At 39.8% G+C, this 14,886-nt stretch overlaps 1 protein-coding gene across 8 annotated transcripts; it reads left to right on the plus strand.

The window, feature by feature from the left end:
- The first annotated feature begins 2,440 nt into the window (after nt 1-2,440).
- On the plus strand, nt 2,441-13,418 carry Morf4l2 (mortality factor 4 like 2). Of its 8 annotated transcripts, none has more exons than XM_076562331.1 (4): nt 2,443-2,515; nt 6,134-6,223; nt 10,930-11,026; nt 12,136-13,418. In XM_076562331.1, the coding sequence occupies exon 4, from the start codon at nt 12,161-12,163 to the stop codon at nt 13,025-13,027; it is 867 nt and encodes a 288-aa protein (XP_076418446.1). In that variant the 5' UTR covers nt 2,443-2,515; nt 6,134-6,223; nt 10,930-11,026; nt 12,136-12,160; the 3' UTR covers nt 13,028-13,418. The 8 variants fall into 8 exon arrangements, with proteins under 8 accessions (XP_076418448.1, XP_076418446.1, XP_006998484.1 ...); XM_006998422.4 differs by lacking the exon at nt 2,443-2,515 and adding an exon at nt 3,267-3,381; XM_076562332.1 differs by lacking the exon at nt 2,443-2,515 and adding an exon at nt 4,288-4,349.
- The last annotated feature ends 1,468 nt before the right edge of the window (nt 13,419-14,886 follow it).

Consider the following 14,886-nt stretch of genomic DNA (forward strand, 5'->3'; position numbering starts at 1 on the left):
TATCTAAATGTAGACAACAGCTAACAATATGTAGTGGCTTTTGAAATATAGCCAGAACTACCAAATGAACCAATTTATTTTAGTCTAATGAATTATGACTTAAACAGTCACATATGCTAGTTAGATACTATGTTATATAGGGTGGCTCTAAGATCATGAAAATAAAATGTTTGTTTCTATCTAATAGGTGGTGTGACACTTAAGTTTATAAAATTTATAAAATAAAAATCCCTTAAATTTGAATAACTTTGAAATCTGAAACACTTCTAGTCTTGAACACACTGTTATTTTACAAAGCCCCACAATGTGGTGTGCCATAATACTTGGTCAGCCTCACTCAGTGTCAAATTCCTTGAATTGTTTCTAAAAGTGCTTGGATGAGCCACAACCCTGCTATCAGAGTAGCTGAGAGGAGGGGTCCTGGAAAGTGCCTATCTGGTGTCAGATAAAACCTGGCCAAAATATGAGAGAGAAACTTCTCTACATTTCCTCTTGGGTCAAAAAGTATCAATGTCTCACAAACAAAATGAAGAAAAACCATTTAAATAGAAACTAAACCAGAGAACTAGAAAGCTTAATTGAATACTAGAATTATAAATGCCAGGAATTATTCAGATTTTATCACTTGTAAATTATATGATGAATGAAATTAACTTTGCACCAGAACTCAGCTTCATCACTATAAAATGACGTTAAGTTTCACCTAAGTTATAAGCTTATTATTGGGAGCTATGTGTATAAAGCAATAGAGTGGGTGACCCATAATGGGTTTTCAAATCTCTGTTTTACTCACCACCCTCAGGCCTTTATTATACACAAAATATTATCACACAAGCTAAAACAGGTAACTACAAACTAAAAAGAGCCTTGAGAAATAAGAAATAACAAGGAGGCCATTCCTAGGCTTTTGTGTTATACCATATTACAGAAGGGAATGGAGGAATGAAAATCCTCAAGCTATTTCCACATACTTGGTTTGCTTTCCTACTAACTTTGGTTCAGTCAACATTAGTCAAAGCAGAGAACAACCTATAATGTAAAGATTATTTCAGACTCTGAAAAATAAACAGTTATGGTAACACTTCTACACATTCCTTAATCTGCAAAGTAAGACTGATACTATGTAGGGTATCTCAGAACACGTATGTCCTTTTTATTTTGCTTTACATTCTATGGCACCCTCTAGTGGTGTACAAACAAGTGTGGCATTTTTTTGCCCTCCAAAGCAGTGGTTCTTTAATTTTTGAGAGCCTTGGATTCACTACAACAATTTGTAGTGACATAGATTGCCAAACTCCATCCAGAGAACCTTTGATTTATGAGATTGGAGGTGGTGCCTAAGAATGTTATTTTCTGGTAACTTACCAGGTGGTACTGATGATTGTGGTTTGCCTAGGAAATACAGTTGAACTGTTCTAAAAACCTTTCACCACTGTGGCTGGAGAGATGGCCCAGCAATTAAGACCACTTGCTGCTCTTCCGGAGGACCCGAGTTAGGTTCCCAGCATCCATGTCAGGTGTCTCAGAAGAGTCTATAATTCCAGCTCCAGGAGATCCAATGCCTCTGACCTCTGAACTCACGTCACATACCCAAATGCAGACATATATACACCTACACATAATGAAAAACAATAAAATTAAAATCCTAAAAAAATCCTTCACTCACACGTGCACAAGTACATATCATTGATAACTGGAACAGATATTTGTTGGTTGATTATGGTGTACAATTTTGTTAAGAAAACAGTAGTTAATACAACATCCAAAATATAGAAAACATTAAAAAAAATTAAGGGAGATGTCTCAGGGAGTAAAGTGTCTGCTGCTCAAGCATGAGGACCTGAGTTCAGTTCCCTAGAACCTACAGAAAAACTGAACATGGGGCACACGTCTGTAACACCAGTGTTTTAAGGGGACTATTGGTGGAGACAGGTAAATCCTGGGAGGTCACTGACAAGCCAGTATAGCCCACATAGACTACTCCAAGTTTACTGAGAGACCCTACCTCAAAATATAAGGTGGACAGAAATAGAGGAAGAGATGTAAAATGAAGCTGACCTTTAGCCCTAACATGCACATGCACAGGCAAGCACCCCTGCACACATATGCAAACACACAGAAATTAAAAAAAAAATCTCAGGGCGACATCATCATTTGCCCTGAAACATAGGGCAAGTAAGTGTGAAATGTTCCACTATTTACTATGACTCTAAAGACACAATCAAGTTATGTAAAATGCAATGAGCATTTTTAAAAAATGCCTTTTAGACTTGTAAAAACAGCTTAGTCAGGAACTGCACTACACCCAAGGCTAGATCTGATAACCAGAACCCAGTGACATCACTCAAGATAACCAGACACAGTCCTAGACCCCATGACGCCCTCTGGTCAGTATATAAGCAGGGACCCAGAGCACCGCTCTTCCTCTTTGCACCTGGAGGGAAGCCACCTTGATCTACCCTGAGGCTGGAGAATCTGCCCTAGGATCCCGAGACTGGACCGGATCTTCGAACAGGTAAGCCACCTTGGGGGGCATAAGCTTAGGACTGTAGTTAGGAACTTAAGAGTGTGAACTTTGTATGATGACCCTCCGCATAATAAAATATAACTTTTTTATACCAACTTATTGCTCGCAACACAGAAACATCACATAAAATTAAGATGTAAACACACATATCTGCTAAAATTTTCAAGAGGAAAGGACGATAATTTCCAATACTGAGGTCTAACTTTACCTCCGAGTTAACTTTACAGACTGACTATAGTCATCTGCAATTACCATTTGGAGGAATTGTAAGTTTTTGAAAATAAAGTGGGAAAAAAAGCAGAAAGGATATTCTTCCTTTCTTTTTTTTTAATGAAGAGACATGATCTCAAAAACTGGTCTTAACATGGGGTCTTTCTACCTACTGAGTGCTGATACTGCAGATTCGCAACCACAGCACACACAGGATTTCAGCATCAGCATTTAGGCTCGTTTATTAACGCTGAGTAAAAAAGAATACAAGGGAGAAAGAAAATCTGGAAGAGCACATGACTTTTTTCTTTTTAAGGAAAGAAAGTAACAAAAATATTTGGATATATAATTCCCTGCCTAGTGTTGTTATTTTACAGAACTTGATTTTATTATTCTTTGGGAATTTAAGATATATATGAGACAGCCAGAAATGATTGAGTTCATCAAATTATAAGTGGGTGGAGCAAAAAATAAATAAATAAATCTCACAATCCCGGGGAACCTAACAGCAAATCCTTTGCTGGGATTTGGTGACATCTAGTGGCAGATTCAAGAGGTATAAACCTCACCCGGTGAACTTTCTGGAAAATTGACCGAATGCATATTTGCCTGAGGATCACTATGCTTGGAGACTAGGACAAAAGGTAGGTGAGGCTTAAAAGTCCACAAAAATTTGGAGGGGTCTCAATCATAGGGGGATTTATTTCCATACGTTCTCATTAGAAATTATTTCCGCCATTATGCAGTAAAATTGGTGAGGGACAAAGGGAAGGTCTCGGTGATAGAGAGGCGGGGAATATACTTGAAAACTTTAAAGAAGCACTCTTTTAAGCTACTAATATAGCTTTGGCTTTATTTTGGTGGATAAAAATGCGGGAATAAAGCGCATCTATACGGTCTAAAATTAAATCAGACTAGGTGGAGTGGCACATGCCTTTAATCTCAGTACTCGGGAGGAAGAGAAGAGACTCGGGAACCTCTCCATCCAGGCCATCCAAGGGTTACATAGGGAGACCAGTTCTCAAACAAAAAAAAAAAAAGGAAAATAAATTATTAAATTAAATCAGCAGGCCTTTTCTAACAAAAGCCCTTTACTTCTGTTATTAGTACTTTGCCGTAACTATTTATCTTCCCATAAAGCGGTTTGCAAACATAAAAAAGCCGCAATCCACCAATATAAAGCATCTCACCTACACACACAGTCAGGGCCCCTCCCGCCACCGCAAGGAGTGCACGCGTGCGCACACCCATCACCTCCGGCGCCACGAGGGCTGGTGTGCGCCCACACCCACACTCCACGGCCACACGAGCGTGCCCGCGCACATGCACCCTTGTTCTCACGCCATCCGCCCGTGGCACTCACCACCCTCACACACACACAGCAAAACCTTCATTATTCCTTTTTTTTTCTCCCGTTCCGAGAGTTGCGCAACAGGCTCGGGGGGGCGTGGCCCTAGGTTTGACCTCGCTCTTCCCACTCGCGGGAACCTTAGCTCATTTCCGCCTATCCTATTTCCGCAAGCCACGTAGACACTTCCTTTCCCAGTGGTGCGGGGGCGGGGGAGGAGAACGGACCCACAAACCCATAATGCCTCCCTGCAGGAGAAAAAGGGTGAGCCAGGGAAAGGAGGTGGGGGTAAAAAAAAAAAAACCCACGGTCAGAGGAACTCTGGGTCGTGAAAATAGGCCACGTGAACACGCTGCCCTATAGACTTATGACCCAACGGCTGTAGCGCATTTGGAGGGCGGGCTAAGAGCCTAAAAGGGCGACAGCCATTGGTCGGAATCGGCACTGAAGAAGGACGGTAATTGGTTTGATTTCGGCCCTAACCATGAAGAAGCAGGTTCCTAGCACCCGCCTTTACTGCGGCGGAGTGTCACTGCTGACGTGAGGGCGGTGGTCCAATCATTTGGTTATGGAACATTCTAAAACTGAGACAAGACGACTACGATTGGCTGAAAGGCTAAGCCCGCCCCCAGGGTGACGTGTCTGCCTATGGATATCAGTTGCCAGAGAAACCTGGCTTTACTATGGCGGTTGGAGGAGCAGCAGTGATCACACGTCGGCTGCTGGAAAGAACTGGATTCTCGTTTCAGGTTTCGGGGTGGGGGTGGGGAGGAAGGGTCGATGATTTCCTTTTTTCTTCGCGTCTATGAACAGGATTAGCTAGTGGCTTCACATTCAGGCAAAGCTGGATTCATATTCCTGCTCGCCAACGCCCAACTCGGGCAAGGCTCCTTTCTGTGTCTCGGTTTCCATGTTTGTAATACGGTGATTATAGTATCCATCTCAGAGACGTGGACTCAAATGTCCACAATAAAATAGTGCGTGTAAGGTATTCAATGTGAAGCCTGTCTCCGAAAAATATTAGCAATTGTTATTAAAGATAGATAATTTGCGTAGCAGGAGAAAATTAAAAATTACGCAGATTCGCTCGATATAGTATTTTTTCTGAACATAATCTTCTTTTCTAAAAGAAATTGTGATAATAGGCATATATTAAGCCTTACCGATAAAATAATTTGCTAGCCGAGAATTGCTTCAGAATAGCTGGGGGTTGGAATTTTCCCACATTAAAGTCAAAAAAAGAAAGGAGAATGAGAGCAAGCTAGATATGAAGCACATGCGATGAGTAGGCCTTGTTTGAATCCAGATTCGAGCACACCAATTGTAAAATTTTCTTTAAGACGCATCGGGAATTTTTAAATGCGGAATTAATATTCTTTAATGAAATTGTGTCAGATTTTTTAGGCGTTTATGGTAGCAATGTGGTTATGTTTTCAGATTGCTTTATTTTGTGGAAATATGTATTTATATATTTGCTGAGGGATTAAATACTGTCTGAAAATGGCTTCAAAATACGTGGATGACTAGGATTTGCTTCAGAATAATTTCAGCGGTAGAGAAAGATGGGAGGGGTATAATTGAGACCCTAGATTAATAATCATTTTAAGCTGAGAGTAGGCAGATGGGGTTTCCTGTATTCATCTTTTTCTCTTGGTATATATTTGAAATTTTTTATAATTTTTAAGTCATTTTTTTTTTCGGTAGCTTAAAAAATGTGGGGGGGGGAGCAGTGGGTGGGGTTACAGATGAAACAAGATGGCCTTCAGTTGGTAATTGTTGGAGCTGGATGATGGATTCGCATCGGTTTGTAATGGTGTTCCTTTACAGTTTTGTTTATTTCACATTATCCTTAAGGGAAATTAATCATTTTTTTCAAAAATTGATAAACAAATAAAGCACATCTGAAATTATAACTACAGGAAAATAAAAATTGTACATTCTCAGCTTTGATGTTCTTTGTGTGAGATAAAATTGCATTGACTGATGGAAAAGAAAATCACCATCTCATCTCTTTTTGTCTTTTTCCATCTCTTTGTTTGACCTTCTAGGTCACCATCAGAAAAGCTAAGTTTGCTATACAATAAGGATCAGGAGCTCTGACCCTGGTTGCAGAACCATTCCTGTTTGCAGAATACAGGGTAAGTGCCTTCCTTCTGGCCTCAGTTCACAGACAAGATAATATCACACAACCTTGCTAACTGTCTAGGAATATTTTGAAGATTAATAAGCTTTCATCTGAGAGAATATTCTAAATTCTGAAAGGGGGAGGGTGCACATTAAATAAACAATATAGGCCTGTGTAATCTTGATCTCTTAATTAAAAAAATTCTGAAAATTAGTGCTGTGTGATGGTTTCACAGATTCAAATAGTACAATATTTTTCTCAAGAGCAGTTGCAGACCTGATACATTTGATTGCCGGCTCTGCCACTTACTGTGTAATCCTGAGCAAAACTTCCTTTGTTCCAAAATGTCCTCATAAAAGTATTTGCTAGAATAATACTTCTGGCTTTAGTAGTTGTGAAACATTTTATACATAAACACAAAAACACATTCTTGTAAAATAGTGAGTATAATTTTCTTGGAATTTTTTTAATTAATACTTTTGATTTCTCTCATTTTCCAGAAGCAGCAATTAGCTACTAGAACTGAATTGTGAAATTATCTGATCAGAGTTTTAAGTACATTTACTTTTAAAGGAAATTGCCAGGAACCCTGATTTTTATCTGCCATATCCAGCAGCTAAACATGTTTTATATCGTTTTCCTCTTTTGTTCAGACTGAAAATAATCTATTGGGTTGGGAATGTGGCTCAGTGTTAGGGTGTTTCCCTAGCATACATGAAGTTCCAGGTTCGATTCCCCCCACTCTGCACAAGCCTGGGGTAGAAGCAGGAAGTTCAGAAACTCAAGGTCATCCTCAGCTTTATAATGAGTTTGAGTCTAGCCTGGGTCACATGAGACCCTTTCTCAAAAAAAAAAAATTTTTTAAGAATAAGGAATGTTTCAAGATGCAAATGAGAAAGTTGATGTATGTCTGATTTTATCCAGAGACCAAGAAATGAAAAAATGATGTAATATGTGGTCCCATGTGTACAGTTAATGAAAGGTTTATGCCAACAAGTTGTTGGGATTGTTAGCTACATATGTTTGTGACACATACACACAACACTGCATTTGGAGTCTGGTTGCCTGAAGCAGTGAAAAGAAAAGGGGTGTGTCCCAGTCTCCTCAGAGCTACATTTGGAAAGCTTTGTGAAAGCTGGGTTTCCGCGGAGAGCACTTCCCTGGTAGAGAGGCAATGTAGAGAATGATTGGGGCTAAAAGTGGATCGCTGGGGACTGACAAAGCAAGGGCCAGAGAGAGCTGAAATAAGGCCAGCCTTAACGAGGAAAAGGATCTTGACTTGGACCTTTGGGAACTGTCCGAGTGGTATGCCTATAGAACATAACTGTGTACAGGGGTAATGAAATGAAACTATAGGTAAAACCCATGGCTGAGCACCTCACAAAGTCGTGAGGAATGTGTATGGCTCTGGGATTTTTCTCACTAACCTTACTTCTCCCTACAGCCAGTCACTTATCAGCTTTCTTCATTTCCTTCTAGATAACTTAATTGCAAACTTGTCTAAAATGTGTACAGATAATGCATAAGAGTGTTTTATGATTTTCTTTATATAAACTATGGTGTCGATATAGATACTATTTTATAACTACCTGTGTATTTAACAAATTGTCTTTGAATGTCTTTGTCCATTCATAGAGCTCTGTCTAACTTCTTTTCATGGTTTCTTTCACAGTGACATTCCTCTAGCTAAGATGATATTCCATATTACAAATATATCACATTTCGTCAAACACTATAAGGTTATCTCCAGTATTTTGCTTCTAAAATAATACCACAGCAGTCACCTTTTATATCCATTTACAGGTGGTATTCTAGAACAACATTTATGCCCTTAAACCATAATAATTGAACCATTATGATACTGTTACAAGAACAACCAGAATTATCACTAGTAGGACCTAGAAATGGGTGTGGTGGCTTGGGCCTGTAACTTCAGTGGTTGGAAAGCAAAAGCAGGAGGGTTGATGCAAATTCCAGACCAGCCTGGACTTGGGAAGAGAGCCCCTCAAGAGTCACATAATTTTTTTAAAGTCACATATTTATGAATATAAAATAGCATTTCTCATTGAGAAAAGGATAGACTCATCAGTACTGCACATTGAGAAAATATTGCTGTAAATTTGGGGGAAACTAAAAACATACAAAGAAATAATATAGGAACTCATTTCTAACATCTGTGTGGCATTTTCCCTGAGCACAACAAAGCCAAAGGTTGCAAAGGAAAAGCCAGCCAGGTTTGTTTGTAATTCTGAGATATGAGTACACACAGTCCGTAAGACACTATTAAAATATTTGAACAACAACGACCAAAAAAATGGTGTGATCAATGTGAAATAAGCACCCTAGAAGAAAAGGAAATAAAAATGCCCATGTAAGAAAAAAAAAAGATCTGACCACTGATTTATGAAGATGCCTTGAGATCATACATTTTCAAATGAAGATACCCCACTATGCAAGTTAGATTAGCAAAAAAAAAAAAAAAGCAAATGAGGGATTTTTGTTGAAAAGATGTTTGAAGCTTTGGGTATAGTTGGCATAGCAGTCGAATGCTTGCCTAATATGTAGGAGGCCTTGAATAAAAGGTACTGAGGCTTGGGAATATAACTCAGTGGTAGAGCACTTGCCTTACATGCAAGGCAAGAATAAAAGTGAAGATTTGCCGGTGCTTCCCAGAAGATGTGTATTTTTAGGGTTATGAATACATACAGTTTTTGAAGGGAAAACAATTTAGCACCATGGTAAAAAGCCTTAAATATGTTACACCTCTTGATTCACTAAATAAATCAACTTGACGTGTTGGGAAAATATAAGAAAATGTCTAATCATAGGCCAAGAGATGAATATTGTAACCTTAACATGGGGACATGATTTTTTTTTAAAAGATGAGATCCAAGATTTGATAGCATGTGCTCACCTCTACTTAAGTACACAAATAGGGGCAAACATAAAACTACCTTACTCTTCTCTGGATAATTCTAGAGATAGCATGGCCAGCCTGGTCTACAGAGCGAGATCCAGGAAAGGCACAAAGCTACACAGAGAAACCCTGTCTCAAAAAACAAAAGAAAAGAAAAGATAGCATGTAGGGATTGAATGGGAAAATGGTATATTGGTCCAAGACCTATGTGCTGCAAAAGATCCAAGATTAGGTATAATACAAGCTCTGTGTTGGGGCTTTCATCGTATTGAAATGAGGGAGAGGAAGACTGGAGTAAAGGGTAGGTGTGCTACCTGAGCAACATTTAATAGTGAGGCTTGGGGAGGCAGGGAAGAGACAAAGTTAAGCCAAAATTTAAGCACTGTGTGCTAATATACGATGGCAACTTTTTCATGAGGTGGTGTCAAACTTGTGGGAAATGTGGGTACAGAGCATAGTAAATAGTAAATCTATCCTGAAACATGTATTACATCTAGGAGCTAGATGTAGAAGAGGTTTAATCCCAGCACCTGGGCTGTAAGTCAGGCATGTGTCCTTGCCTTTACTCCGGTCATGCAAGCATGGCCCCAATTTTGTATGGATTTTCCTATAGAAATATCAAGACAGTGCATTTAGCATAGGAATGTGTATGAATGGTAGAATTCTTAACAAAATGGGCAAAAATGTAAAGTTCAGCTGTCATTCTCAAGTTCATTGGTAAGGAAGTGCTGATGATTCAGTATGGCTTCCAAAATGGTTCCTAGATGCTGTGATTTTTTTTAATTTATTTAAATTTTTTTCAGTTTTATGGAACAGATTAAGATCCTTTCTGTCTTCATAATTCTGCATTTAAAAAAGACTAGCAATAACATTTTGTGAGTATGAGAGTTTACAGGATAATGGCATTTCTAGCTACCATCACCACAGAACCTTTACAGGGCAATTTTTATCTCAGCATAATTTTCATTCCCATATTGTTAGCTTCTGTGTTCACCAATTTCAATGCTTGGAAGGCAGATAGTGCCTTCCCCTATCTGCTTGGAGCTTTGTGTCTTTTGAATTAAAGAGTATTTCCTTAAACTGCATAGTATTCTAAGCACCTATGGCTTTCATTTCTAAGCAAGTCTTAAGTCTGAATTTCCCTCCTTGGGAATTCCGTGATACCTACCCACATGATTGGCTAAATCTGGCTTTAATTAAAGCTGGGCTGTCATCCTGTTCTTGGGGTTGCCCTGAGTATGTAACAGTCATGTTTTACACATTTACACTCCTGTTTAAAACAGATGGGATCACATTGGTCATAGGAATAGTGCTTAGTTCTTCCTGTGCTATCTGTCCATTTTAGGCTCCCTTTCTGTGCTGCTTCCCTAATTAAGTAGTGACGTTGAACCGTTTTCAGTGTCAGTGTATGGGCCTTTGCTTAGTTCATTTGAGTATTTGGTAGTATGCATATCTATTTTATATTACTGTCTCCCTGTTCAATATGTAAATGTATACAGTCCCTCCTTGCAAATGCCACTTCAGGGAACATTTTTGTGTCTACACAATGTTCGTGTGTGGAAGTGTTTGTGTGAGGTGCTGTGCTAGCTGTTCAGCCATAACAAGACATGCTTAAGGCAGCCTATAACAACCAGTAATAGTTTGTCATGGATCATTTGTCTGGGTTCTTCCAACTCCGTGTGGCAAACAAATCAAGAACTCTTAATGGTTTCTTTCATATGTCTAAGACACATTTGTAATTTTTTTCTTGCATGTTGTCACAAAAGTTCATCTTCATTGCACATACCTACTTTCCTTTTTAGGTTGTATTCCCACTTCATCCTTCAGACCATAGGAGATCTGTAAGATTCCATCTGGGAATTTACTAGGAGTCCTTGGAAGGGAAAGAAGGAAGATTGTGTAAGTCAAGGGGATTGTCTAATGAGTCATGCTATAAGAGTAGCAGGAGACTTATTTTAATGCATTTTCACTGAACATTCTTTCTCTTGAAACCTAACTTTAGCTTCCAAAATCACATTCTTATTCTTCAATGAGGGTCTCACCATTTTATTTTATCTGTGGTCTCTTTCTTGATATTCCTTTCTAATACCTGATACCTTTCTTCCTTAGGTTTTCCAGAATTCTATGTGTAAAATTCCTCTGTTCTCAATGAAACGGTTCACTGGTTCATAGTATATGCTACCAGCTATACAACAATTACTTAAATCTCCATTTCTTTGCTCTGACCTCTGACCTGAGTTTGAACATTCTGTTCAAGTGCACACCCCAGATACAAAAGTCTCAAACTAAGCATCTTCCTCCTCTGAGCAGTGTGTATATATATCATCCTCCAAACCTGAATGTTGTTACTGACACCTTCCCCAGTTTCTCATCTTCCAGCAGGCAGTCACTGAGATGTTTTGTGCATGTAGCTATCATTGGACTAATCTTGTTTTCTGATGGTGACAAACTAACCCTTGAAAACCTGTGCTTTTAACTACCTAGGCTTAGTGGTGCAGAATTTAATTTGAATTTAACCTTCACTTATTGTATCCCTCCGTGAGGTGTGTGTGTGTGTGTGTGTGTTGTTTCCCTTCATTGCCGTTACATTAGTTAAAGCCTCCCTAGACTTGTATACACAACCTTTGCTGTTAATTCATTTTACCTACAACCCATTAAACTACTCTTCCCTATTACTTTCAAATTCTCATTCTTGTTCCAAAGTCTTGAATTTCAACTCTACTTCCTTTTATGGTTTTGTCACAATATCTTTCTCTAAAATTAAATCCCTGTCTTTTAAATAGCATCAAGAAGTGAATTTGTGGGCATGTCTGGTGAGTTGTTGGGTGAGGCAAGGCTTGTGGGTGGTAGTAAGGATTAGAGAAAGGAGAAGATAGAAATGCACTTATAAATGGTCCAGAAATAGGACCTGAAATCCATAGCCAACAGATTTGGGCATGTGGTGTGCTCTGATGGTCCTCGAAGTCACGCTGGTAAACAACCAAATACAATACTTTTGTGTATTACAGTGGTTGGAATAAAAAGCAGGGTTGAATGAGTTCCAGAAAGCAGGCTTCTCAAACTCGTGGACAACAATCTGCTGAAGAAGACAACTTTAAGAAGCCAACTCGAGGCAACATGCAGAGAAGCAAGATGAGGGGAGCTGCCTCAGGAAAGAAGTCAGCTGGTTCACAGCCAAAGAATCTTGAACCAGCCCTCCCAGGAAGGTGGGGGGGTCGCTCTGCTGAGAACCCCCCTTCTGGCTCTGTGCGGAAGACACGGAAGAACAAGCAGAAGACTCCCGGCAACGGAGACGGTGGCAGTACCAGCGAAGTGGCCCAGCCCCCTCGCAAGAAAAGGGCGCGGGCTGACCCCACCGTGGAGAGCGAGGAGGCGTTTAAGAATAGAATGGAGGTGAAGGTGAAGATTCCTGAAGAATTGAAACCATGGCTGGTAGAGGACTGGGACTTGGTTACTAGGCAGAAGCAGTTGTTCCAGCTCCCTGCTAAAAAGAATGTAGATGCCATTCTTGAGGAGTATGCCAATTGCAAGAAGTCGCAGGGAAATGTTGATAACAAGGAGTATGCAGTTAATGAAGTTGTGGGAGGGATAAAGGAGTATTTCAATGTGATGCTGGGCACTCAGCTGCTCTACAAGTTTGAAAGGCCCCAATATGCTGAAATTCTTTTGGCTCACCCTGATGCGCCAATGTCGCAGATCTATGGGGCTCCACACCTACTGAGATTATTCGTGAGAATTGGGGCAATGTTGGCCTACACGCCCCTTGATGAGAAAAGCCTTGCATTATTGTTGGGCTATTTGCATGATTTCCTTAAGTATCTGGCAAAGAATTCTGCCTCTCTGTTTACTGCCAGTGATTACAAAGTGGCTTCTGCTGAGTACCATCGCAAAGCCCTGTGAAGGTCTACTGACCACTCACTATTGTCTGGTATCTGTAAACACTTCTGTTTAGTCCTTTCATTGTATAATTGATGTTCTTTAAAACTGTCGATGTAAAACAGGGCTTATGTTTCAGTTTGTTTCCTGTTCTGTTGTAAGCAGAAAATAAAAGGAGTGCCTGGCTCCTTTCCTCATTTCAAAGTTGCTACCAGTGTATGCAGTAATTAGACAAAGAAGAAATTCAGTAGAACATTTTATTGCCTAGTTGACAACATTGCTTGAATGCTGGTGGTTCTATCCCTTTGACACTACACGGTTTTCTAATATGTGTTAATGCTACGTGATAAGATGCCCTGGTTCCTAGTGCCAAAGGTTCAACTTAATGTATATACCTGAAAACCCATGCATTTGTGCTCTTTTTTTTTTTATGGTGCTTGACGTAAACAGCCCATCCTCTGCAAATCCATCTTTGTTGTTCCTTAGGCATTCATTCTATCTTTGCTCAAATTGTTGAAGGATGGTGATTTGTTTCCTGGTTTTTGTATTTTGAGTCTAATGCACGTTCTAACATGATAGAGGCAATGCATTATTGTGTAGCCACAGTTTTCTGAAAAGTTGATATTTTAGGAATTGTATTTCAGATCTTAAATAAAACTTGTTTCTAAATTTCAAAGCAAAAAAAAAAAATTGTGGTGTGCCTTTTATGTTACTGAGATTGACAAATGCAGGTTCATGAAATATTTTGGCAGCTCTGAAGAATTTGTCTTCCCAAAAGAAGAGTTCCTTTCTTGGGCTGGATAGATGGCTCAGCTGTACTGCTCTTTCAGAAGACAATTTGGTTCCCTGCAGCTTACACCCACCTGTAACTCCAGCCCCAGGGGATCTGGTACCTTCTGACCATCTCAGGTACTTGTATGGACATGCACATGCCCCCACACATACACATAATTAAAAGTGAAAATATTTCTTTAAAAAGTGCTTGCTGGAGCAAGTACGGTTATGCCCTATCAAGTCGTTGCCCCTCCTTGGTGTGCCTTCTCTGGGCTAGATTGCTTATTAGTGCTGCTTGTACCAGCCAGGTTTGTTCCGGATGCTTACGCCTGTGACTGGCATGTATACCAGGATGAGTGCTCTAAACTGCCCCAAACTTGTTCTTTTTATTTCTTTTGAGAACTCTGTGTCCAGGTCCCAGACTCAAAGCTTTAATCCTTTCCCACCAGAGGAAGCATGGATATGTCACCCTATGTGTTATTTATCAGGAATACTTGTGGATTTTTCTAAATCTTAGGGAAATTTCCCAGTCATGTTTCCCGACCACCCACCCCACCCCCTATATGGCTGTTTTTATTCTTGGCAAGAGAAGTATTCTATAGTTTTTAATTGAAATTTGGGGAAATGTGATTAAGGGCCAATTGGAAATGGGAATCATGAATCCCAGTCAGAGTCCTTGAGGTTTTTTTCCCCCATTATTGGCAGAAAGGCAGAATCATGGCCTATATTGTTCAGTTTGGACAAGCGTAATGCTACAGACTGATGAGCAGAAATGTGTTTCCTTAGTTATGCCACACAAAAGGATCATGGTGTGAGAGAGCTGGCTTTTCTTTAGGATTGCCCATGACCATCTCTGCGTCTTCATACATTTGCTCATTTCTTACAAGGACCCAGTCAATTGGATTAGGGCCTGCTGTGGTGACATCACTTAAGCTTCTTTCGGTAAAAATTATCTTCAAATATAACTACATTTTGAGTTGGGAGGGCTATATGAAAAGGGGGCTTATAATTCAGCCCATCACATGGGGTTTAGTACCCCTAGGCAAAGGAGGTGATAGGGAGTGGGGCAAAGGTTACTGGAATGGTACACAGCTGTGTGGATAGGGGCC

Source organism: Peromyscus maniculatus, chromosome X (genome assembly GCF_049852395.1).
Source record: "Peromyscus maniculatus bairdii isolate BWxNUB_F1_BW_parent chromosome X, HU_Pman_BW_mat_3.1, whole genome shotgun sequence".
Taxonomy (NCBI): Eukaryota; Metazoa; Chordata; class Mammalia; order Rodentia; family Cricetidae; genus Peromyscus; species Peromyscus maniculatus.